Source organism: Aspergillus japonicus (assembly GCF_003184785.1).
Source record: "Aspergillus japonicus CBS 114.51 unplaced genomic scaffold BO86scaffold_23, whole genome shotgun sequence".
Lineage (NCBI taxonomy): Eukaryota > Fungi > Ascomycota > Eurotiomycetes > Eurotiales > Aspergillaceae > Aspergillus > Aspergillus japonicus.
This window is the reverse complement of record NW_020291660.1, coordinates 322,186-344,567: the sequence shown is the minus strand read 5'-3', so window position 1 is coordinate 344,567 and position 22,382 is coordinate 322,186. Positions and strand designations below refer to the sequence as shown.

Sequence of the window (22,382 nt, the reverse complement as noted above, 5' to 3'; positions counted from 1 at the left end):
GGCAGACAATGAACTTGTCTGGCTCTTTGTCTTGGATTGGAATTTTGATCTCGTTCCTTTGCTATACTTGCGCTATGGTCCGGTTATCACTGTCAGTGCTGGTTGTGAACCTTGGTGTCGAGGTTCGCCTACTATATGAGACTCTTTCAACTTTATCGTCGTATCTCTTCTGTGTATACCAGGTACAATAATATGATTTGATTGGTGTGATATTCAGGACAAACAGCAAGTGCATTCTTCCGATCATCTTACAAGCCATACTATCACGGCAAATGTTTCATCCCGGTAATAGTAAACACAAAAACGGACTACACTTGGTTGTTCCAAGTGTAAACCCAGATCTCGCGATCATCACTGTCCCTATCCCCATCACAACGGCGAAAACCCCCTTCATTCAAACAAAGAGGCGATCCCTAAGCAGAGTAAGAGAACTGGCAAGTAACGCCCTTGTTGCGCGTGCCACAGTCCGAGTTCAACTCCTTGGTCGTCCCGTCAAAGGAGATGTACCCGCCCTGCAGGTCGGAGGCGCTCTCATCGCAACCCTCGCCGCTGTAGACGACGAGGCTGGCGCCGAGGCCGGTCTCGGAGGAGGAGAAGGTGTAGGGCTGGCTGCCGCCCGCGGAGTTGGTGCAGGGGAGGCCGAAGTCCTTCTGGCTCCAGGAGTCGTCGCTGGGGGTGCAGATTGCGATCTAGTGCGGTTAGCCCTCGTTCGTTCTTGGCTGAAATGTCTCTGGATAGGAAGGGAGTGGGCAGTTTCACGGGGAGGGGTCATCGTACCCATGGCTCGGCGGCACCTTCGCCGTTGGCCTTGTAGCTGCTGTCGCGGATGGAGGTGTAGTGGATGTAGGCGGTGCCGTCGATGGCGGTATCGCCCAGTTTGGAGAGCTCGCTGCAGGACCAGAGCGCGGAGACGAGCTGGGACCCGGTCAGGAGGGAGACGGCGGCGGAAAGAAGGGCGGTGGAGAACTTCATCTTGACGACTGGATTGGCTGAATGGAGGATGATAGACTTGAGTGAGTCAAAGGAGTGATTGGGTGCTTGTGGTGATGTGTTGAGAGTGCTGTTGTCGTTGATGATGATCTGGAATCACAGATGACAGACCCCTTTTATACCTTTTCAACTCCCCATGTGTCTCCTTTCCTGTCTTTGACACTGCAATTATTCATACTATCAAGTGTGTACTGGATGGCTGCATGTTGCCACGAAACCCGACATAGTTCTGCATAAGCGAATCAGGCTGGTGGCTTGGTCCCGAAACGCCTGGGGGCGGTTTTGCGGGGAAGCATGACGCGTACGGCTGTTGCGCAGCAGACGCAATGTCAAGCTTACCGTCTGTCAGGACAAATGCTAGATAGCCTTGCACATGATTTTTCCGGCAGGATTTCGGCCCCGATCCTTGCCGCTGCAGATGCCACCTGCGCCTTAATGGCCCCCATAGATCAACGTCACCCACGCTATTCCACAATCTACGACGACCTTAACTTACGATGGCGCCAATCAGATGCTCTAGCAGAGAGCCTCTATGAATCGTTGCATATTTGAACTGTCGTCCCGAGCTGTTCGGCCCCAATGTCATTCTTCACATCCTAAGTCGCGGCGTGGGTTGACACCGTCCCTCTAAGCGGACATAGTCAGGTCTCGATGTCTCTGGCTATCTGGCTCATGAGTAGATTGCCCAACAGTTTATACCGAAAGTAATTTGCACCACTAGACCTTGAAAAGTAAGTACTCCGGCCAATAAACTTAACACGATATGTACACTAAACATGTTCATCAAACCGGACTCCATTGTAAGCACAGTCAAGAGTTCAATTCCCCGATAGCTCCTCAAACAACCTCGCCCATTCAACAATGTCTTCAATGAACCGCCTCGCAATGCCCTTCTTGACCCCATTCTCGACAAAAAACTCCCAATCCTGATCCAAGTGCATCTGCTCGAGATCCAGCCCATTCTCCAACGCCACGTCGCGCGCCTTGCGAAACTCCGCCTTGAGCAGCGGAGACTGCACATACGACTCCTGCCACTCACAATAAGCCTTGACGGCGACATCCCGCAGCCCGCGAACCTTGATCCTCTTCACCGCAGGCTTGCTTGGCTGCTGCTGTTGCTGCTGCTGCTGTGCATCCGACTCCGCGGACGGCGGACCCTCCCCCCCTTCCCCCTCCCCCTCCCCGTCCTCCTCATTCTCCTCCTCCCCCAACCGCGGCGGCAACTCCTCACTCAGAAACGGCAGGTTGGACCCCGGCGAGGGCTCCCGCGGGGGCGTCTTCTCGCGGGGCCCATGGTTATGCAAGGGATTGCGCACGCGCACCTGGTACAGGCCCTGGCGCGAGTTCCACAGGATCGACATGTCGAACGGACACCCGATGCGCTTGCGGTTGGGCCGCTTGCGGATCTTCGCGACGGAGGGCTTGAAGATGCCCCGGTCGCAGATCAGGTACAGCGCCTTGAGCTGGTTGCCGCCCGTCTCGCCGCGGCTGGACCGCTTCTTGACCAGCCGGTAGCCGTGCGACTCGGCGAACGCCTGGGATTTCCCAAAGGCCTCCTCCCAGGTCACGTACCAGCCCTCCAGGGGCGGGGGCAGCTGCAGCATGGATGGGTCGGGCGGTGGGGGCGGCGGCGCGTTCGGGTCGGTGGGCGGCGCAACGGCGAAGCAGTTGAAGGGGGAGGCGGGCGTGGCCGTGGCCATTAGATGGTGGTGTGGCTGGGTGGTTTGCATGTGTGTATAATGTATAGTCTAGTTCACAGGGTCGGGGGGTGTGCAAATAGAGGGCGTGTTTGTGATTCTGGGGTTCAGGGATGGGGGATTAGGGAGGTGTGGAAAAAAGGTAAAGAAAACACCGCGATCCCCTTTCTGGATGTTGGGGTGGCAGAATGGCACACCGCCTTTCAGATATGGCTTGTTTTGCCGAGGTTTGGATTGCTTAATGTTTACATGGTGTGTGTACAGTACTGTCTGGTTACAAAGTGCATTGTTTACACATCACGGTATACAGTATATGGCCGCTCACTTGTTTAGAGATGAGAAGTACTTTTAGCTCTGGTCGCCTTTTCTCTGTTGTTGTCATCGTCACCATCAAGCACACTCCAACGTGCCTCTTCCGCCCTCCAGGCTTGGTGCCAGACGTCTTCCACCTGCAACGCCAGTCAGCAATCGTGACATGCCACCAAACCCAAACCGGACCTGATAACGATACAGCCAGCTGATCTCATCACTCCACTCGTCTTCTATGATTTGGTTGGCAGCATCGTCGAAGCTGGTGATTTCTATCATGAGGCTTCTTCGGGCTATTATGTCTGGCTTTGTGGGACAATCTTTGGGGGCTTGTAACTCGGATGATGTGCGTGTGATGGACTACATGGGGTGGGTTAGTAGTTGGTCAATCATATGGTGCTGTAGGACTGGGGTAGTATCCGGCTGGGCTTTGTATGTGTTAGTCATGGTTGGTCATGGTGGTCTGTGGGGAGGGTGTACTAGCCCTATGTCTACCGCTTGCCTGTGAGTGCTAATATCTTGGGACAGTTCGTCACCGCTGTTACCAGAGAGTGGACTGTGCATACATTATCTAGCTAATATACAACTCGCCAAGAGGGAGAATCATTTCCGAGTCAAAAGAAGCAAAAACATACCACCCATTATCCAACAAATGATCTACCTCCTCAACTCCTCCAACCCCATCCCCGCCGTCCCCATCCGATCCTAAACAGTCAGCCAAACACACTTACACCCACCACCACCACAACCCCCCAAAACATCAAAGAAAAGTAAAACTCACCAAGACCCAAGTCGGCATCCAGGTCGTCAAAAACCACCCGATGGACGCCATCCTGCCGCGCCACACCAACCCGGTCTTCCCACCCAGCAAATCATCCACCACCCGCCGCGCATACTCCTCCGGCGCCATGGGATCCTTGACCGAATCCCCGGCCGCCATGCGCCGAACCCCCTCCGTGGCCGGCTCATACATCGACCCCGGAAACTCGAGGTCGGGATGCTTCGCGAAGATCTGCGTCTGCACCACGCCCGACATCACCGTGACGACCCGGACCCCGAACGGCGCCAGCTCCAACCGCAGCGTCTCGCCGTAGGATTTCAGGGCGGCTTTGGAGGCGGCGTAGAACGCTGCCCATCCACCACAGAAACATTCAATCGGATCAGCCTCCCGCAAACTCAACCACTCTCCCCTAACCCCCCTACCCCCCTGGAAATCATCAAGGAAACTCACCATTCCACACAACAGGCATATTGCCCCCCAGACTGGCGATATTGACCACACACCCCTTGGCGGCAACCACCATCCCGCTGAACGCCTGCGTCACGCGCACCGTGCCCCAGAAGTTGACGTCGAAGAGCGCCTGCGCCTCGGCCAGCGACGTCTCCAGCGCGGGCCGCACCAGCGGCAAGCCCGAGTTGTTGACCAGGTAGTCCAGCGTCCCGGCCGTGTGGGCGCGCACGGCGGCCACCGCCCGCGCGATCTGCTCGGGCGATGTCACGTCCAGCTCCAGCAAGGTCATGTGGGGCAGGTCGGCGAGGTGGGCCATCTTGAGGAGGGAGCGCGCGGTGGCGAAGACGTGGAAGCCCCGCGCGTGGAAGGTTTGGGCGAGGGCGGAGCCGATGCCGTGCGCGCTGCAGCCGGTGATGAGGACGGTCTTGCGCGTTTCTGCTGGTTGTTGTTTTGGGGAGGTCATTGTGGGTGGGTTGGTGGGTTGGATGGGAGGGAGGGAGGTTTGGATTGGGGGTGTTATTGTGATGTGATGTGATGTGACGGGAGGTGGGTAGCTTAAAATGCTCAAGGTTGATGGGAGGAAGTGGTGTAACAATCGCGGGTGGTTATACGAGGCGGGAAGGATGAGAATGCGGGCCCCCGGGGCGGCGCTAGTGCTGGTCTGTAAGGGGCCAGATGGATCTGGATGTTGGGGTTGGCTGCTTCGTGAATTAGGTTACGGTAGTATTTACCTGGTAGTAGTCTCATCTCATCTACTTGCCTAAGGTCCGTTGACACTGTGGGAGTATGAAAGGCCGAGCATTGATGGCATCAATTGGCCATGGCTGCTGTCTGCAGCCCTGGATGGAGGTGTAGAAGTGATACGCATTCTGTAACCTTGCAGTAACTTACACCCTGTGGGTCTGTCCATTCTGGGCGATAAGATAACACCGATAAGCAATTTGTGGCGGTGGACAGTGTGGCGGTGCAGGCGGTGTAGGCAGTAATGTCATGTCCGTTACACCATGACATCATACCCCAGTGGCAAGGCAGTCACAGTGAATTCTCTATGGAACCAAGTTACACAAGGCATGATGAGAAGTTGAAAAGAGGCAAAAAATATATGAACTATGCAATAATAATGTACATGGCCGAGCCTGGTATATCATGCGATCAAATACACACCACCACATATGCACTGTACGTGAAAAAACATCATAAACACATCCAAATCAAACTCCAATCCCCAGGGGTATAACTTTTCCTTCTGGTTTCCACGCTTTCAACTTAAGCAGCATTCTCCGCGTGGTAGGAGCGGGACTCCTTGCGGTGACGCTCCTCCTCCTGGAAGTACTCGGCCGAGTGGAGGGTCGGCATCTCGAAGCTGCTGCTCTTCCAGGGCTTGACCTTGTTGACGTACATCCAGTCCAGCTCCTCCAGGGTGCGGCCCTTGCCCTCAATCACAAAGAAGTAGATCACGAAGACAGCAACCAGCAGACAGCCAGCGAAGACGTAGCCGTAGGCAAAGTCGATGGCACCGGTGATGAAGGGGGTGAAGAAACCGATCAGGAAGTTCCAGAGCCAGTTGGAGGCGGTGGCCAGAGCCATACCCTGGGCACGGTACTTGCCGGGGTAGAGCTCGGCAACGATGGCCCAGACCATGGGACCCCAAGTCATAGCGTAAGCTGGAAGAATAATCAGCATGATGAAAATTGTACCCAGGGAAAATCGTCCGGACTTACCAGCAATGAAGAAACAAGTAACCACGATCATACCCTTACCAACCTCGGGGGTGTTCTCGGGGTTTTGCACATCGAGCATGAAGTGGCCGATGGAAGCGAAGATCATGAAGCACACGAACATGAATCCAGCACCCACCATCAGAGACTTGCGGCGACCGAAGTTCTCAACGATGTACAAGCCACCGAAGGTGGTTCCGAAGTTGACAGCACCGAGAATCACCTGAGTGATGAAGCTGTCGGAGATACCAGCACCCTTGAAGATAGTAGTACCCTGTTAAGCGTTAGCAAGGCGATTCATATAAAAAAGAAATCAAGGTAAACTTACATAGTAGAAGAAATAGTTGGCACCGGTCAGCTGCTGGAGCGCCTGCAGGACCATACCCAGGACGATGCGGTAGAACATGCGGGGGGCAGTGATGAACTCGTGCCACTTCTGGCTAACGTTCTCGGCCTCGAGCTGAGCCCGGATCTCATCCAGTTCATTGATAATAACGCGGTGGTTCTCCGGGACACCATAGAGCTTGGACATGGTATTGCGAGCCTCCTCGATGCGGCCGTGACGGTAGGCAAAGCGAGGAGATTCGGGGAAGAAGGCCATACCGGCACCGAGGGCGAGGGCAAACACGAAGGTGATACCAAGGGTAATGCGCCACTGAGCGGTGCCATCGAGGTTGTGCGTTCCCAGGTTGATCAGGTAGGCCAGGAAGATACCCAGAGTGACGAACAGCTGGTAACAACTGATCATGGCACCACGGATGTGGCGAGGCGCACTCTCACCCTGGTACATGGGCACCAGGAGGGAGCAGCCTCCGACACCCAGACCAGTGGTCCAACGGCCCATGACCATTTGGACCCAGTTACCCGAGGGAGCCGTGATCTGCACAATGAGGCCGATGATAAGGATGACACACCAGACGGTGATCGACCACTTGCGACCAATGCGGTTGGCGATGGGGGCAGCAACCAGGGCACCAATCAAGGTACCGATAGACAACAGACTGGTCAACAGACCGGAGCGCACATTGCTGAGATACCAGGTACCATCCGCCTTCTGCATACCGTACCGTCGAAGGTAATCATCCTCCTGCTCGAAACCGGCGATCTGGCCGGTATCATAACCGAAGAGAAGACCTCCCATGGAGACGAACATGGTCAGGACGAAGGAGCGCAGCGTGACCCGAGGGACGGGGGTGTCCACGCCCATCTCCATCGGCTTGTCGTAGCCAAGCGATTCTTGGCTAGACTGTTGTTGGGGAGCGACAGCAGGGGTGATGTGCTCCCCATGGCTGGCAGAGGATTCAACACCCATGGTGGAGAAGGGTGCAGGCTGCGGGGATTGTTTTGATCTTGTCGAAGAGAGTAATGATCAGTGAGATCGAGCCCAAAGGAGCGGACGATAGGGAGATGTCGAACCCGTGAAGGTATAGAAGGGTTGAACTCAATCACCCTTTTAGGGAAGATATGATTTGTTTGGGAGTCAAGAAGAAGGATGCAGATGCCTGATTCAGAAAGATCTCATTCTCCGGGGGGAATGAGCGGCCTTTTATGCCTTGTCCTCTAGACGAAAGAGGGAGGGGAAATTTTTCATCGGGGGAAAACAGATCCACGCCTGGGCAGAGAGCCGACATGTGGGGAGCCGACATCAGCAGCTGCCGGGGGGAATGAGACCAGGGCTGACGACTTTCTCAATGGCCCCAGGTATGCCGTAGAAGGCCGGCCGAAACCGACAGGCCAGTCAGAAGTGACGGAATACTGGGGAACCGCCGGAGTACCAGGGGGAGTTGCAGTACTATCGGGTTCCACGGGCCTCTTTCGGGACAGTTAGAAGAGCAGGTGACGGATCTCGTTGGCTGACGGCATCGGCACACGGAATTAATTATTCTCGACTAGAGGTTTGAAGGGGTTCGACGCCACCCGCCTGCATGGCACGGGAGGCGTGTGTCAAGGAGCCATCCATGGGTTCCCCAGATCGATGACATCGGTTTCCACGAGGGAAGAGAGAGAGATGCTGTCGTACAGAAATGGGTTAGTCTGGTGTCATTTTGGACATCCGGGGAACACAGACCTGGTCTACAGTGAACTGATGATGGCCGACAGGGATGTGAGAGTCGTGCATCAGCCAAGACAGCAGAGAAGAAAAGAAGCAGAACAAGGAAAAGTGCAGGTTGCAGGTTGAGACGGGCATCAGCGGCGCTCCAGAGGGGGAAAGCCTGGCGATGAATGAACAAAAGGCATTCTTGCCCAATGTGGAGATGCCCCACTACCACTATGCCTCTTTGGGACACTCACCCACAACTCCAGAGTTCGGCAAGCAAATGACCGCGCGTGGCCCGGAAAGGGTCGGATATCCTGGAGTGACCTGGAGTTTGCTGACGCAGGGCCATCAAGTCTGGAGGGCCTGGAGAAATTGAGGGGAGTGCGATACCATATCCGTTGACCGGTGAGCCTTCTATCCCAGTCACTTCCACTTCCTGCACGGTGCTAAAAGGAGGGGAAAAAGAGGGGAAATGCGGAGGTTAGAACGTCAGTTATGACCACCGGCAAACCAGCGGAGACTTCACGCACAAAACATGGGGAATTTGATATCCAGTTATTGGAGTTGTGGTGCCTACTGGGTGCGCGAAGCTATTCCCGACAGCGTCGACTGCTCTCACGCCCCTTGGATCAATTGGCCCACGTCTACAATGCCCAACCGATATCTGGCACTGAGATGCTCGCTAAGCCGACCGAGAGAAGCGTTTCGGCCCCGATAGTCGGGATGACGAGAGTCGCCATCACAGTGAGAACTGCTGCCAACGTCCAGCTGACTGCCTGCCACATCCCGACCGAGCCGAACATGATTGGTGGCGTCAATGGACTCGACTGGTTGGCTCTGGAATCCTCCACCAAGCTTCGCGGCTGCCTTGGTGTGAACCTCGCCTAAACTCCCTCCGGCCAGGGTTCTGATCCTTCTCGCAGTGCACAATGACGACAATGGCTTGCTTAGGCCGCCCATCATTCATGACGCTATTCCCATGCACTGTCCATATGGTCTATTCGTGTTTACGTAGTCTCCTGTGTAGTATCAGATTATTTTGTACCTGAGGATCCCCGGGCACTTCCCCTGTGGGATAAAAGTTGTAGATGGTTCCTGACTATTGTTTTACCGGTTCCACTGATCATCTAGAGACTAGGTATTGGGATCGGTGGCAGCAACCCCTGAGTCTCCTCGTGCAGAAACTCTCCAGCCGGGTAAATTGTCATCCTCAAATAGGGTAAGGGCTGTCGTATCCTCACGTGCTCGCTTAGTCTTGGAATCTCGGATGACGTATGGGCCGCTTACTCACCAGTTTGCCGTGGAACTTTCCTAGAAAGGTGTCTCAGATCAAATCTAATCGATTTCTTGTCCGGCTTCTGGAAGCTGGATTGCCGGTAGCGATGAGTTCGAGATCATGGGTCGGAAATTGCTGTAAGAACCGAACCATTGAAGTTGAAGCTATTGCCACCAGGCTAAAGAAAGGTTGGAAATGGCACGGCCGGAAGCAGGCATTTTGCTAAGCCTTAAGCCAAAAGTATACAAGGTTTGAGATAACTCGGCCGTACGCTCGTACCATTACGGCGTGCTTCGGGGATTGCCACAGATTATCTGGAGAGTTCTTTGCCTTCACAGCACAGCAATCTTCCATCAAGCACTGATCTTATTGGTCTGCGTAGTCATCAGCCCTCCGTACTCTTACCCCATGCGAACTACGGGATACCATAGCACCCGAACCGCAGCCCCGGAAAAAGTCATTCCCCACATCGCGCCAGTCCGCTCAACGCCTCAGTAATCTTTTTCCGAGATCCGAAGGGCGCTCTGTCGAAAACACGGCGCCAACGCTATGAACTTGCCGAACGTAGACCCAGCACGACAAGAATCTTCTCTGAGGCCCGATCTGTCAAATTAACGGTTTTCCGATCATCTGACAATCATAATCACCGATGGTGTTGGTCGGAGACGCTGCCGAAAGAGTGAACTATCTCCGAGCCCTCTTTGGTAGTGACGACACTCCGGCAAAGCCCGCACGCCCATGTTAATCTAGGGAGTTAATTTGCGCAGATGGACAAGAAACCTTGATTTTGACGCAGTGACATGGCCCTTTGTGGACTTGCTTGATTCTATCAAGCTACACTAGGTGACCATGCCATTCCCCTTGGTGCGTCACCTACCATCTTGATACACTTGCTTCGGGTATCTCCCGAATCCACTGGTCCTTTGACAGAAGCACGTGGAAATCTGGCAGTCTGGACTGAGAAATAGATCGAAGGTTCGAGGCCTCTATCTTGGCTGTGCTTTACTTTCAGGTCGAAAGTAGGGGGTTTTCACCGGTCAGGTGATCTCTTACATCTTACTGGAAGAAGGCCTACTACGAGTACATGGCTTATTCAATTCTTGCAAAGATTCTCAGGTGCCATGTGCTCATTATACCTGTCATTGAGAATCTCAATATAAGGTTAATATGTGTGCGCCAATGAAAACTGGCGGGGGCTTCGGGTTTCTTTGGCATTTTCGCTCAAGGAGAACCAACTATCACTATGTAGGTATGGGGATAGATTCTCCGGGCAGCTCTCGAGTAGGGCACTTTGATGTAGGTTGCTCGTCGAATCGTCCGACCACACATTTGTCGGACAACAAAATGCCGGTGTCTTAACACACCACACCTACGCTGCTTTTTACAATCCAACTCTCCAAAGCGAGCTTCGGAATAGTTTTGAGAGACGACGGTCGCCTTGCAAACTGGCGCCTAGTAAATGGTCTAGATATATATTTCTCCATTCGCCCATTCCCTCACTGTCATGGATGCCACCACGCAACGTCAGGATGAAGCCTGCAATTCTTGATCTTGATCTACCTACACACAATGCAGGGATATCACACATGATATTCGGTCCTCCACAACGTGTAATCTTGGAGCTAATCCCCATGAGCAACAGGCGCTAGCAGCTTCAAAGTTATTGTCACCAAAATCACTCATGAAAGATGGATGGAGCATAATCCATCAATCAACCATAAACGAAGCATCGCAAACTATACATAAAGCATCCGAACAGAATGATATGAAGTTACTTTTGTCTAACGGCAGTCTCAGGTAACTTCCACCAGAGCACAAACTGCTCTAGGCCGACCCACCACCTGGCATCGCAGCATCATGTCCAAATACAGACTAGCGCTAGCGGATCGCTGCCCGCGCGTTCCCGGGTAAATAAGCTTAGGCTTGTGTATAGTGTATACTCCTCAGACTCAAAGGAGAAATAAATATCGCTTTCATTCGCGTGAGTGTAGGAGTGAAGTCTTCTAGCCTAATCAACTTTAGAGTCTCTCATACCGTCATTTACTTTGGTTTTTCCCCAGAAATAGCTTGTCTTTTCCAATGTTACCTACCACCATTCTCATCGGCTCGCGTGTAGCTCTCTGGTTAGAGCATCAACTGCAAAATTCAATGTATCAACTACCACTTTGCCTCAGCTTGGATGTGATACAATATGTCAGACTTACTTTAAAGCCGGGTTGGCCGCCGATGTCGAGATGTTCGGTACGAGCTTCGATTCCGACTTCTACAGCACCGCAAGCAACTTTACAGGCTCCGCTGCAGGTGATCTGCTGAAGTTCGAAGTCATCGAACCAAACCAAAGACACTCAACGTGATCACCGGAATGACGGCCTACCGCTTCCAATATACTACACGGGACTTGCACGGCACCCTCATTCCCGCAATCGAATTCTTCGGGATGCCATATACTTCGTTCCGACCCGACCCAAGTTTCCCGGCACCATTGGAGTCTTCGCCGGCTGTCCTCCCACCACCACCACAGATCTCTACGACTACCACAGCTGGAGTCTCCTGATTGAGGACGGGTACGCGGTCGTCGTGCCAGACTACGCGGGTCTCGGAAACAATGCCACCCTCCACAAATACCTCTCATTCCCTGCCCATGCCAGTGACCTCTACTACGCCATGGTCGCCGCGTGCAAGGCGTTACCCCATACCTTCACCTCGGAATGTATGAGTGTGGGCCATAGTCAGGGAGGCGGTGCTGTTTGGAAGCTTTCAAAGAGTGAGCTGGTCAAAACCCACGGCGCGGGAGAATACCTGGGCACCGTGGCTTTAGCACCCGCCAGAAGGATCTACGATATGACAGTGCTCACGGCTGAGACCATTCTGACAGGCAGCAGCTATGCAAGCTACGATGTCACCTAAGAAGCCCTCTGGCTGCCGCTCGCGCTCAAGCGCGTCATCCCCGGGATTGACCTCTCCTTCTTCTCCGCCACCTTCCTCCAGCGCGTCCAGATCGCTGAGCTCGCGCAGGCATGCTACTATAGCATCATGTCGCTGGGGTACAGCCTGACACCGCCAGAGATTATTACAAACACGAGTGCACTCGTGAACAATGCCCCGTTTCAGGCGTGGCAGAACGCAACGGCCCCTGCTAATGGAGGTACTGCGGAAACACCGATGCTCATCGTTCAAGGATTGAATGACACCGCCGTCCTGCCGGAGATTACCGTTCGGTCGTTCAACGCGAGTTGTCTATCGGGGAATAAGGTGCATATGAGCCTCTATGCGGACATGGACCACACCGATGTCTTGACGGCGAGTTCTCCTGAGTGGCTGGGGTTTATTCGGGATCGCTTCGCGCGGGAGACGACCAGTGGCAGGTGTAGTGCAATCCAGCGTACACCCTTTGACAGGGCTCATTTAGTGACGGAGGTTGAGTTAAGTGAAGTCACCAAGTCTCTGATGTCAATCATTACCGGGTCAATGCCCGGTACATGCCGGCTTTCATGAATAGGTACCAGCTTTGATTCAAAGTGAGACCAGAGAACTAGATATTCGAACTGGCTACTAGTCCATGTCTTAAGTCTTGCTCTTGTATAGGTCTGTTCCTGCGCAAACGCGGGAAGTGTCTGGAACCTATGCTCACCCTGCCAAGATTGGTTTCAAGTTTGACATTGAAGACCCACTGCTACCCCTTGAGGCATATGATTGTTATCCTTCGTGATGGTGTGATCTTGCTATGAAAATGCTGTGAAAATACTGTGTAGAAAGCAATTTCTGCACGGCATACGGCCCGACCGTCCAGGCAGATGACTCTGCCCCTCAACCCCGCAACCACTAAACAACTCAATCGTCTTCCCCAGAAGCCATGCGTCAATGCATGTCAGTCTAAAATGTGGCTAATTCAAGCGATGACTTGTCGCGGGTAAAGTGGAACAGACCCTCCACCACTCACGGCCTCCGAAACACCAGCCGATCCGCCATTCCCAAACCAGCACGGACAAAACGCCAGCAGAGCCGAATTGATTAAATGCCCTGACGATCACCGTCTCTCCGTGCTACAAGCGGATATCAAGTGGATTTCCTTCCCTGTACGAAACAGACTCCCCTCGATCCTCGAGGAGCTCTTCATTTTAGAAACGGAGGATGGTCCGATCGCAATGGCCCCGAATCACGGTTCTATAAGAAGAGGCAGGTTGGCGCAGGAGGCAAGTATGATAGTTAGAGCCAGGCGACTCGACAACACCACACCACCACGATGAAGCTTTCTCACATGCTCCTCAGTCTCGCCAGCCTGGCGCTGGCGACGGCTCTTCCGCGGACGCCGAACCACAACGCGGCCACCACCGCCTTCCCCAGCACCTCGGGGCTGCACTTCACGATCGACGGCAAGACGGGCTACTTCGCCGGCACCAACTCGTACTGGATCGGGTTCCTGACCAACAACGACGACGTGGACCTCGTCATGAGCCAGCTGGCGGCGTCCGACCTCAAGATCCTGCGGGTGTGGGGGTTCAACGACGTCAACACCAAGCCCGCCGACGGGACGGTGTGGTACCAGCTGCACGCGAACGGGACCTCGACCATCAACACGGGCGCGGACGGGCTCCAGCGCCTCGACTACGTGGTGACCTCGGCCGAGAAGTACGGCGTCAAGCTGATCATCAACTTCGTCAACGAGTGGACCGACTACGGCGGCATGCAGGCCTACGTGACGGCCTACGGCGCCGCGGCGCAGACCGACTTCTACACCAACACCGCCATCCAGGCCGCCTACAAGAACTACATCAAGGCGGTCGTCTCGCGCTACAGCAGCTCCGCCGCCATCTTCGCCTGGGAGCTGGCCAACGAGCCCCGCTGCAACGGCTGCGATACCTCGGTCCTGTACAACTGGATCTCCGACACGTCCAAGTATATCAAGTCGCTGGATTCGAAGCACTTGGTCACAATCGGTGATGGTCGGTTGACCTAGACCATATCCTGTTTCTCCATCAGACGCTAACGGTTTTCATCCAACAGAGGGCTTCGGTCTCGATGTCGACTCCGACGGCAGCTACCCCTACACCTACGGCGAGGGATTGAACTTCACCAAGAATCTGGGCATCTCGACTATCGACTTCGGTACTCTGCATCTGTACCCGGATAGCTGTATGTTGTCTTGACATGCTGAATAAAAAGTCAGTGATACTAACGTTGTTGGCAGGGGGCACCTCCTACGACTGGGGCAACGGCTGGATCACCGCCCACGCGGCGGCCTGCAAGGCGGCGGGTAAGCCGTGCCTGCTGGAAGAGTATGGAGTGACCTCCAACCACTGCGCTGTGGAGAGCCCCTGGCAGCAGACGGCCGGAAACGCGACGGGGATCTCCGCCGATCTGTACTGGCAGTATGGCACCACCTTTAGCTGGGGCGAGTCCCCCAACGATGGGAACACCTTCTACTATAACACTAGCGACTTCACGTGCCTGGTGACGGATCACGTGGCGGCCATCAAGGCGCAGTCGGCATAGACTGTTGGTGTGGAAGGAACAAGTATCCTAGTAGTGGACTAGCAAAGGACTGCGGTGGAGAGATTGAATATTAGAATGTTTAGCCAGTGATTCTGATCGTTTGGGATATCTCCACGTGTAAGAGGCAAAGATAGCTGGTAGTGGTGGTTTTCGTGGGTGCCTGGGGATGGTACTACACCTTAAGGTAGTTTATTTATAGGGCGGGAAGCGCCAAGGCGGAACCGCCACAGCAACTCCGCCTCGTTTCTCGAGGCTACACTTCTAACGTTACTTCTTGTAACTACTGCGCATTATGTGTCCTCTTTGCAACAACGACACTTAACATGCTAGCCATATCCTCCGCAACACCCCGATAGTATTCATCAAAGCCTACTTTTGCCCCTCCCACAAAATGGGCAACCCCACCGCTCCACCCCCGTCGTACGAAGAGACCATCGCCGCTGGGCCGGTCACCCCTCAACTACCGCAGCCTTCGGCGCCCTCTACGACCAACCTACCTCCCCCTCCTTCTCCTGTCCCTCGACCCAGCTCCAATCAAGCCACCTCCGACGCGGAAGACAAGCGCAGCGTCATGCTGGACCCCGCCCTCAGCGAAGACCCGTCCGCCCTACACGCGTTGATCGTGCGCCAAGCCCGGACCCCTCCGCGACCGTATCTGACCGTCCGCGGCTCCCACACCGAGACCCGCGAGGAGTCCACTAGCACCGACAGCACCAGCAACAACAAGAGCACGCGGAACGAGACGGTCGTCGACTTCGACTTCAAGATCGATCTCTACAAGTACATGGTCCGCGACTACGACGCGGTGCCCGACTACGAAGACGAGGTCGACGCGGTTGCAAACGACGCAGAGGATCGCGATGGCTGGCGGGTGTGCAGTGTGGTCCGCGATGGGGACGGGCAGAAGGCGTATCGCGGGGGTCGGTCCCGGTCGGAGACCTGGGCCGGTCACCCGCGTCGATCTGGCGGAGGACATGTGGAGGATGCGTCCGAGGGGGAGATTGTGGGTCTGGTGGGCGAAGAAGGCGAGGAACCTGGATTGATGGGCTGGTGTGACCGGTTCTGTCTGGATCCCGGGCCGGTCAAGTCGTATGTCTCCCCCCTCCCTTCCTGTTTGCTGGGTGGTTCAGCCTTGTATTAATCTGAGCGTTAAGCTTTCGCTTCACGAGGAGCATTGTCGGCTTCGACGTGGCCACCCTCCGCTCCCTCCTTATCTCCCACCTCCGCAGTCTCAACTATCACGGCAATATCGATATCTCCATCACGCTCGCCAATCAGGAGCTGACGATCTACTCGCCGCACTGGATCAATGAGCTGCGCAACAACTCCTTCGCCTACTGGTTCTGCATCATCCTGCAGCTCTGGATCATCACCTGGCCCGTCATTTGGTTCCTCGAGCATCGCTACGACGTCGTCCGCGCAGTGTGGTACTTCTCCCGCGTCCGGGGGTCGCAGACGGTCTATGCGTGTCATCGCGATGAGGCGGCTATCGCGAAGGAGCTGGCACCCATCGTCACGCAGGCGGCGTGGGAGCGACGGAGGAATGGAAAGATGCTGAGTGCACACGAGATGGATCTGCTGCGGCAGCTGGGGGCGGAAGGGAGCCAACGTCGCGTGGTTATGGTGTCTTGGGACCACATTGGTGGGTGGGGGAGGGATTCCTAACCGTAAGGAGCATTATTGACTTGTTGACGATACCCTATTTGATACTCTGGATTTTTGGTGTCGTCTGGACCAGCGATACAATATAAGACTAATGACCATTGACGAATTGATTGTTGCCTATTATGGTTTTTGGTCTTTTTTGGAGCGACCGCTTATAATCATCCACTGTGCATTGGCCGAGTCTCTGGGACTTCCAGCTGATTTGATCCAACCGAGGTTAGCGATTTGCCGATATTCACTCCAAGCAAGCCCGCCAAGAAGTATGTCATCTCGCTTAACCATCTCGTGAGTCCTCAATTCACTCAAGTTGAGGCTGCAAATGCCAGATATGTTACCCCGGCCCGGTCGTCGGACCGGTCAAGTGGCTTTTTAAACGGCCAGCCACTGGATCAGGGGTACTTAGACCCTGGAGAGGGAGGGCTAGAAACAGATAAGATGCGCAGCGACATGCTAGACCAGATACGCGGACGGGCGGGCTAGTAGGGGATGCGGATTGGGCAGGGCAGCGCTAGCCATGCGACGGAGGGATTCAGCCTTTCAGAAGCCCGCCTTGGAATTGTCTGCTTTGACGATTAACGTTTTGAGGATGGAGTCCTTGTCAGGAAGCAGGAAGATAAGCGACGCCGAAGTCGGTTAGTGTGATGACTGTGGCGCATTCTCTCACCACCTCTCACAAGCCAACGCAGTGACCGATTGGGCTTCCCCGCATCTTCTTATCGGTTAATCTTCCACGCCTCTCTCTGTGTTACATTCGACCTGATTGAGGGGATTCATCTCACTCGTCACACTCTCACAAACTCACTGTTGCCAAGGTTGGCTGACGGCTCAGTTTATGGTCCGGAGAAAACTTACGATCTGACGCTTATAATCGGTGAGGTCGCACGACGTGATTTCTTCGTCACTCGAAATGCACGTCCACCGGATTTCCCCCAGTTGTCTTCTTTACAAGTAACCATCTCACCCCTGATTTCTCTCTGCTCCCATCCACCGTGTCCGCCATCATCATGGCCACCCATGAAAAATCCTCGGGGGTTACCCCCTCGCGTCCTGACCCCGAAGTTGCGACCATGGATGTCAAGCCCGGCACGATGATCGAGCGCGAGTTGTTCGATGAGCGCTACAAGCCCACCCAGCGTGGCCTCAAGAGCCGCCATGTCCAGCTCATGGCGCTAGGTCTGTTCTGCTGCCACGACCACAGTAGTGCACTATCAAGCTGACCTTCTGTGACTTGTAGGAGGTACAATCGGCACCGGCCTCTTCGTCGGATCAGGACAAGCGCTCCACATCGGAGGTCCGCTATCGCTGTTGCTAGGATACATTTTCATCTCGGGGCTCGTCTACGCGCTCGTCACCGGCCTCGGGGAGGTCGGGGCCTATCTCCCGACCCACGGCGCAACCATGGCCCACCACTCCGTCCGCTACGTGTCGCGCAGTCTGGGCTTCGCCATGGGCTATTTATACTGGTACAGTCTGGGGATCCTGGTGCCGTACGAGATCGTCGCCGCCTCCATGGTCATCGACTACTGGCACCCGAACGTCAACCTCGCCGTCTGGATCACGGTCATGCTGGTGGTGATCGTCCTCTTGAACTTCCTGCCCGTGCGCTTCTACGGGGAGACGGAATTCTGGTTCGCGGGCATCAAGATCATCACGCTGGTCGGCCTCCTGCTGCTGGCGTTCATCCTCTTCTGGGGCGGCGGGCCCAACCGTCAGCGCCTGGGGTTCCACTACTGGAAGGACCCCGGCGCGATGAACACCTATCTCGTGCACGGGGACGCCGGCCGCTTCGTCGGGCTGCTGCAGTGCGTTGTCAAATCGGCGATCGCGTTCATCTTCGCGCCCGAGCTCATCGTCATCAGCGGCGGCGAGATGGAGTCGCCGCGGCGCAACCTCCCCAAAGCCGCGCGACGCTACATCTACCGGCTGGTCATCTTCTACATCCTGGGGGCGCTCGCCATCGGGGTGATCTGCTCGTCCAACGCCCCACAGCTGATCAACGGCACCGGCACTGACGCCAGCTCGTCGCCGTGGGTCGTCGCGATCTCGAACGCCGGCATCCCCGTGCTGGACAGCATCGTCAACGCCGCCATCCTGACGTCGGCCTGGTCCGCCGGCAACTCGTTCCTGTACATGTCGTCGCGCTCGCTGTACTCGCTCGCCGTCGCCGGCAACGCCCCGACCATCTTCAAGACCTGCAACCGCTGGGGCGTGCCCTACCTCGCCGTCAGCGTCTCCGCCCTGTTCGCGCTGCTGGCCTACATGGCCGTCGGCAGCGGCAGCTACACCGTCTTCAACTGGCTCATCAACTTCACCAACACCTCCGGCTTCATCTCCTGGATCTGCTGTAGCATCGTGTACTTCCGGTTCGATAAGGCCATCAGGGCCCAGGGCGTCGAGAAGCCCTACGCCTCGCGCCTGCAGCCCTACGGCATGTGGGTCGGGCTCGTCGGCTCCGTGTTTCTGATGCTCATCAACGGCTTCACCTGCTTCTTTCCGTCCGAGTGGTCCGCCAGTAACTTCTTCACCGCGTACATCGGCATCCCGGCGTTCGTGCTGCTGTATGTCGGCCATCGCGTGGTCTTTCGGTCCGATCCGTGGGCCTGGAAGCCCTCCGAGGTCGATTTGGTGTCCGGGTTGCAGGAGATTCTGGAGGCGGAGCGGCCGCCTCGGCCGCGGGAGACGTGGGCGCAGAAGTTGCGGGTGTTGATTGAGTAAATTTGGTGGGTGGGGTCAAGCGTGGTCTTCGTGCTGGGGATAATCGTGCTTGCATAGTTTCGAAGTCGAGGTAGCCACCGTGGAATCTAATACTGAAGACATTATATGTCGTTAATCCAGTTCAAACCCTTCAGGTAGCAGCTGAAAATACTTGTATGCTTGATGAAGACGCATCAGAGAATAGCAAAGCCTGAGATGGTGCTAAACTAACATTCACAGCGCAGGGTCTAAGTACTAAAGTGACAACCGAGGACGAATCGCGTTAACCGCTTCAGGGAGGGGGTGGCTGAGCCTTCCGTTTATTGCTTACATACCTGTAGTAGTTACTCCGTAGTAGGTAACTTACCCCTCGGCGCCCGCCTGGCACATGGCCATAGGAGGACCGACGCCAACGTGCAGTGGCTGTGCTGTGCTGCCGCGGGGAGGCAAGTGGTCCGTGCCAAATTGCCGAAAATGTCGTTCGTTTGATTGCTATGGACGATCAAGTTCCGATGACCCGACTCATACAGTCCTTTCAAATACTTTACGGCGACGCCTGGGCTCAGGCGGACATAACAAACTGACTTCTTTGGTTCCTTCTGCATGTCCAACATTCGTTATTTGGTCAGTCGTTCAACAATACGACCTCAGACACAGACTAAAGATAAACCACCAGCAGTCTATACGTTAGTGGGTATCTTTTGATTCGAGAGCCCACCCCTCCCCGGCGAGGGCTTGTGGCATCACCATTGAAGTCACTGTTACTAAACCATTTCAAGTCTAGAAGCATGGACTCCGAAATCGGTGCCCTATGACGACATGTCCGAGGCAACAGGCAATACTGAGGCGAGGGTTGCAGACTGGCGGCCCGGGCGATTTGTAGAACAGTGAAAGTCTGTTGCGACCATTGATAAGATTGAATCTACGTACAGAGTATTAGCTCCCGACACCCGTTCCATCGGTTCAGAACCACGTCACGGTTGATCTTGCTGTTATCCGTTCCGTTCCCTATATGCTGCGGTAGGCATACATCGCGCCCAAGCTCAAGAAAATCAGCGATAGCTGTTGGGTATCTACATGTTACCTACGATCACTATACACTATATATAGATGGTCCGTCCATACAGGGAATGAAAACTACTAACGCCCTGTTGTAGAGCCCGCGAATGGGCGGTCCTGATGTGCCGAAATGATACGTGCCTGAGAACTTCAAGCCACCTGGGAACAATACCATCGGCATACATGTGTTGAAACAAATGAACTGGTAGAAAACTACTAATGCAGATACTGTACTGTACCTTTGCATAGGGGGAAGCCCCGGCAGCCTGCATTATTGACCTCTGGTCGGATCTCAAGTGACGGGAGGCAAAAATACTACACATGGTATGAGGCACGTATTACTCCTCCAGCCTATCGGCTCCCAAGAACTGTCATGCGGTGAAATGACCTCGACGGAAGTCGGTGTGGCTTCTTCTCACCAGAGGGAGCGACCAATGACGAAGGCTGCCGTGAAAACGGCACCGCAACTTCAACTCACCAGGCTGCAAGCTACAGCTGAGTCTATCGTCGGCTCACCCTGAGGTTGACTTCCTAAATTTCTGGCGGTTCATAGATGCGTAACAGCGACGGCATTAAGTCGACTAGGTAGTCTCCCAAACATTCTCATCCGAATATAAAAACGCTGCTCTCCGTCATCGTTTGTCCCAATTGCCCCCGATAGCCATCGTTTTTTTTTCTTCCTCATACATGACCTCGGGCAACATTAGCATCGAGTCCTTTCTTTCCATCTTCGAAATGTCTCATGCTTCAGGTTTCCCGAATGGTGTGGCTCCAATGCCCTATATTCATCACCCTCAGTTTGAAGAAGAAATGCTAGGCTGGGATGACATCCTTGGCGAGAGACAGCATCTGTCCGATCTCCATCTTATGCAAGACTCAGACCCCATGGCTCATCTGCACATGCCATACACCGATTCACAACTCGGAACCCAGCAACACCCTCTGTTCATTCCAATCCCTAGCCCAAAAGATTCCTCGCTGGCGGGACAGCACTTTGACCCGACCAGCACTGTCCCAGCAAGTACCCTACCATCTATAGATAGCTCGACTCCCGGTCTCGATCCAAAACCGCTTCCACCTCTAGACAGCAGCGTTCGCCAACAGCATGACCCCTCCTCCGCACATGTTCCATGTCAACAGTTGTCTAGCGGACAGACACTGGTACCCTCTCGTAGCAGGAATACTACCCCCGCAGGGCCCGCCACGAAGCGTCGCGATAGGTACAGTATTACTCCCTCGTTTCCCAAGCCCCCTATTTGTCTTCCAGAGTTAATCGGAAGAGAAAAAAAAAAAACAGATCGGCGTCAACGGCCCGCATCTTCCAGTGCAACTGGGCGGGTTGCGACACCCGCCCGACATTCAATCGACCCGCCGATCTATGGCGGCACATCAAGCATCTCCATTTGTCGCCTGGCTCGCATGTTTGCTTGATAGATGGGTGCGGTCGGTCCTTCAATCGCAATGATAATCTAACTGAGCACGCGCTGCGCGTGCACGGCTATCAGAGCACTCGCTAGTGGCCCTTCCTCGAGTATCGAAGGCATGTCCCTCAGACTGTGAAACGGGCGCTCAGAGCCAGATAGCGTAGCGCTCAAGCCTCTTGGTATAGTTTGGTTGGTTTTTTGGGGGGGGGGGGGACTATCTTCCTTTTCCTCTGTCGATTTTTACGGGCTCGTATTTCGCTCTCCCAGTTGAGAGTTGTTGGGTACTCGGGGGGTAAAGGCAAGTAGGAGTCAAGGTAACTAGTTGCGTGTGCTTGCATAAACGGTGGACATGCGTGAATCTTGCCTGTGATATTTTCTGTCGTACCGTGTGCAGACGGGGAATTATACTGATCAGTGATTTTGGAAGGATCAAGTTGGCTTGAAAGGACCGGGAAGGTTCTGTACCCATGTACATACAGTACTGTACGACTTAGAGCATGTAAGGATATAAATCAGGGCGATTTCTCCAGGACAGCCAAAGCATTGAATAGGATAAAAAGGACGGGTCGAGGCGTCAAAAAAGTACCCCACGTCGTCGGGATTGAAGGAGGACGTCAACTCACAGCATCGTGGGAGACAAAGCTGAGTCGATCCGTAGTTTGCGATCGCGGGCGCGTTTTCTTGAAGATAAGGCTACGGAGTACAGCCGGACATTAATATGGGTGACACGGGGGGGTAACGGGGGGAGCGGGCCGGGGAGTTCCATCCGTGCCGCGCCGACGAACCGC

At 54.7% G+C, this 22,382-nt stretch overlaps 9 protein-coding genes across 9 annotated transcripts; 5 read left to right on the top strand and 4 right to left on the bottom strand.

The window, feature by feature from the left end:
- Positions 1-413: 413 nt before the first annotated feature.
- BO86DRAFT_399515 (uncharacterized protein) lies at positions 414-972 on the bottom strand (the record flags this gene model as incomplete). Its single annotated transcript, XM_025673634.1, has 2 exons — positions 414-689; positions 778-972. 2 exons carry the CDS (start codon positions 970-972, stop codon positions 414-416), a joined length of 471 nt encoding a protein of 156 aa, XP_025527878.1.
- An 836-nt stretch (positions 973-1,808) lies between these two features.
- BO86DRAFT_399514 (uncharacterized protein) lies at positions 1,809-2,690 on the bottom strand (the record flags this gene model as incomplete). Its single annotated transcript, XM_025673633.1, has 1 exon — positions 1,809-2,690. The coding sequence occupies one exon, from the start codon at positions 2,688-2,690 to the stop codon at positions 1,809-1,811; it is 882 nt and encodes a 293-aa protein (XP_025527877.1).
- Positions 2,691-3,609: 919 nt separating this feature from the next.
- BO86DRAFT_389230 (SDR family oxidoreductase) lies at positions 3,610-4,797 on the bottom strand. The gene is made up of 3 exons (XM_025672073.1): positions 4,228-4,797; positions 3,778-4,124; positions 3,610-3,701 (listed from the first exon to the last, which is right to left on the bottom strand). Exons 1-3 carry the CDS (start codon positions 4,688-4,690, stop codon positions 3,654-3,656), a joined length of 858 nt encoding a protein of 285 aa, XP_025527876.1. The 5' UTR covers positions 4,691-4,797; the 3' UTR covers positions 3,610-3,653.
- Positions 4,798-5,478: 681 nt separating this feature from the next.
- Positions 5,479-7,540, bottom strand: BO86DRAFT_91488 (sugar porter family MFS transporter). Its single transcript, XM_025677794.1, has 3 exons — positions 6,274-7,540; positions 5,949-6,219; positions 5,479-5,891 (listed from the first exon to the last, which is right to left on the bottom strand). Exons 1-3 carry the CDS (start codon positions 7,255-7,257, stop codon positions 5,494-5,496), a joined length of 1,653 nt encoding a protein of 550 aa, XP_025527875.1. The 5' UTR covers positions 7,258-7,540; the 3' UTR covers positions 5,479-5,493.
- A 3,576-nt stretch (positions 7,541-11,116) lies between these two features.
- On the top strand, positions 11,117-13,173 carry BO86DRAFT_418941 (uncharacterized protein; the record flags this gene model as incomplete). Its single annotated transcript, XM_025675095.1, has 5 exons — positions 11,117-11,166; positions 11,388-11,580; positions 11,729-12,157; positions 12,197-12,667; positions 13,012-13,173. The coding sequence occupies 5 exons, from the start codon at positions 11,117-11,119 to the stop codon at positions 13,171-13,173; spliced, it is 1,305 nt and encodes a 434-aa protein (XP_025527874.1).
- BO86DRAFT_448195 (glycoside hydrolase 5 family protein) lies at positions 13,012-14,898 on the top strand. The gene is made up of 3 exons (XM_025676629.1): positions 13,012-14,202; positions 14,264-14,392; positions 14,448-14,898. The coding sequence occupies exons 1-3, from the start codon at positions 13,503-13,505 to the stop codon at positions 14,750-14,752; spliced, it is 1,134 nt and encodes a 377-aa protein (XP_025527873.1). The 5' UTR covers positions 13,012-13,502; the 3' UTR covers positions 14,753-14,898.
- Positions 14,899-15,143: 245 nt separating this feature from the next.
- BO86DRAFT_312900 (uncharacterized protein) lies at positions 15,144-16,417 on the top strand (the record flags this gene model as incomplete). The annotated part of the gene is made up of 3 exons (XM_025667978.1): positions 15,144-15,557; positions 15,606-15,841; positions 15,907-16,417. 3 exons carry the CDS (start codon positions 15,144-15,146, stop codon positions 16,415-16,417), a joined length of 1,161 nt encoding a protein of 386 aa, XP_025527872.1.
- Positions 16,418-17,421: 1,004 nt separating this feature from the next.
- BO86DRAFT_379223 (proline permease PrnB) lies at positions 17,422-19,132 on the top strand (the record flags this gene model as incomplete). Its single annotated transcript, XM_025670665.1, has 2 exons — positions 17,422-17,590; positions 17,652-19,132. The coding sequence occupies 2 exons, from the start codon at positions 17,422-17,424 to the stop codon at positions 19,130-19,132; spliced, it is 1,650 nt and encodes a 549-aa protein (XP_025527871.1).
- A 1,860-nt stretch (positions 19,133-20,992) lies between these two features.
- Positions 20,993-21,807, top strand: BO86DRAFT_389223 (uncharacterized protein). Its single transcript, XM_025672072.1, has 2 exons — positions 20,993-21,390; positions 21,468-21,807. The coding sequence occupies exons 1-2, from the start codon at positions 21,056-21,058 to the stop codon at positions 21,685-21,687; spliced, it is 555 nt and encodes a 184-aa protein (XP_025527870.1). The 5' UTR covers positions 20,993-21,055; the 3' UTR covers positions 21,688-21,807.
- The last annotated feature ends 575 nt before the right edge of the window (positions 21,808-22,382 follow it).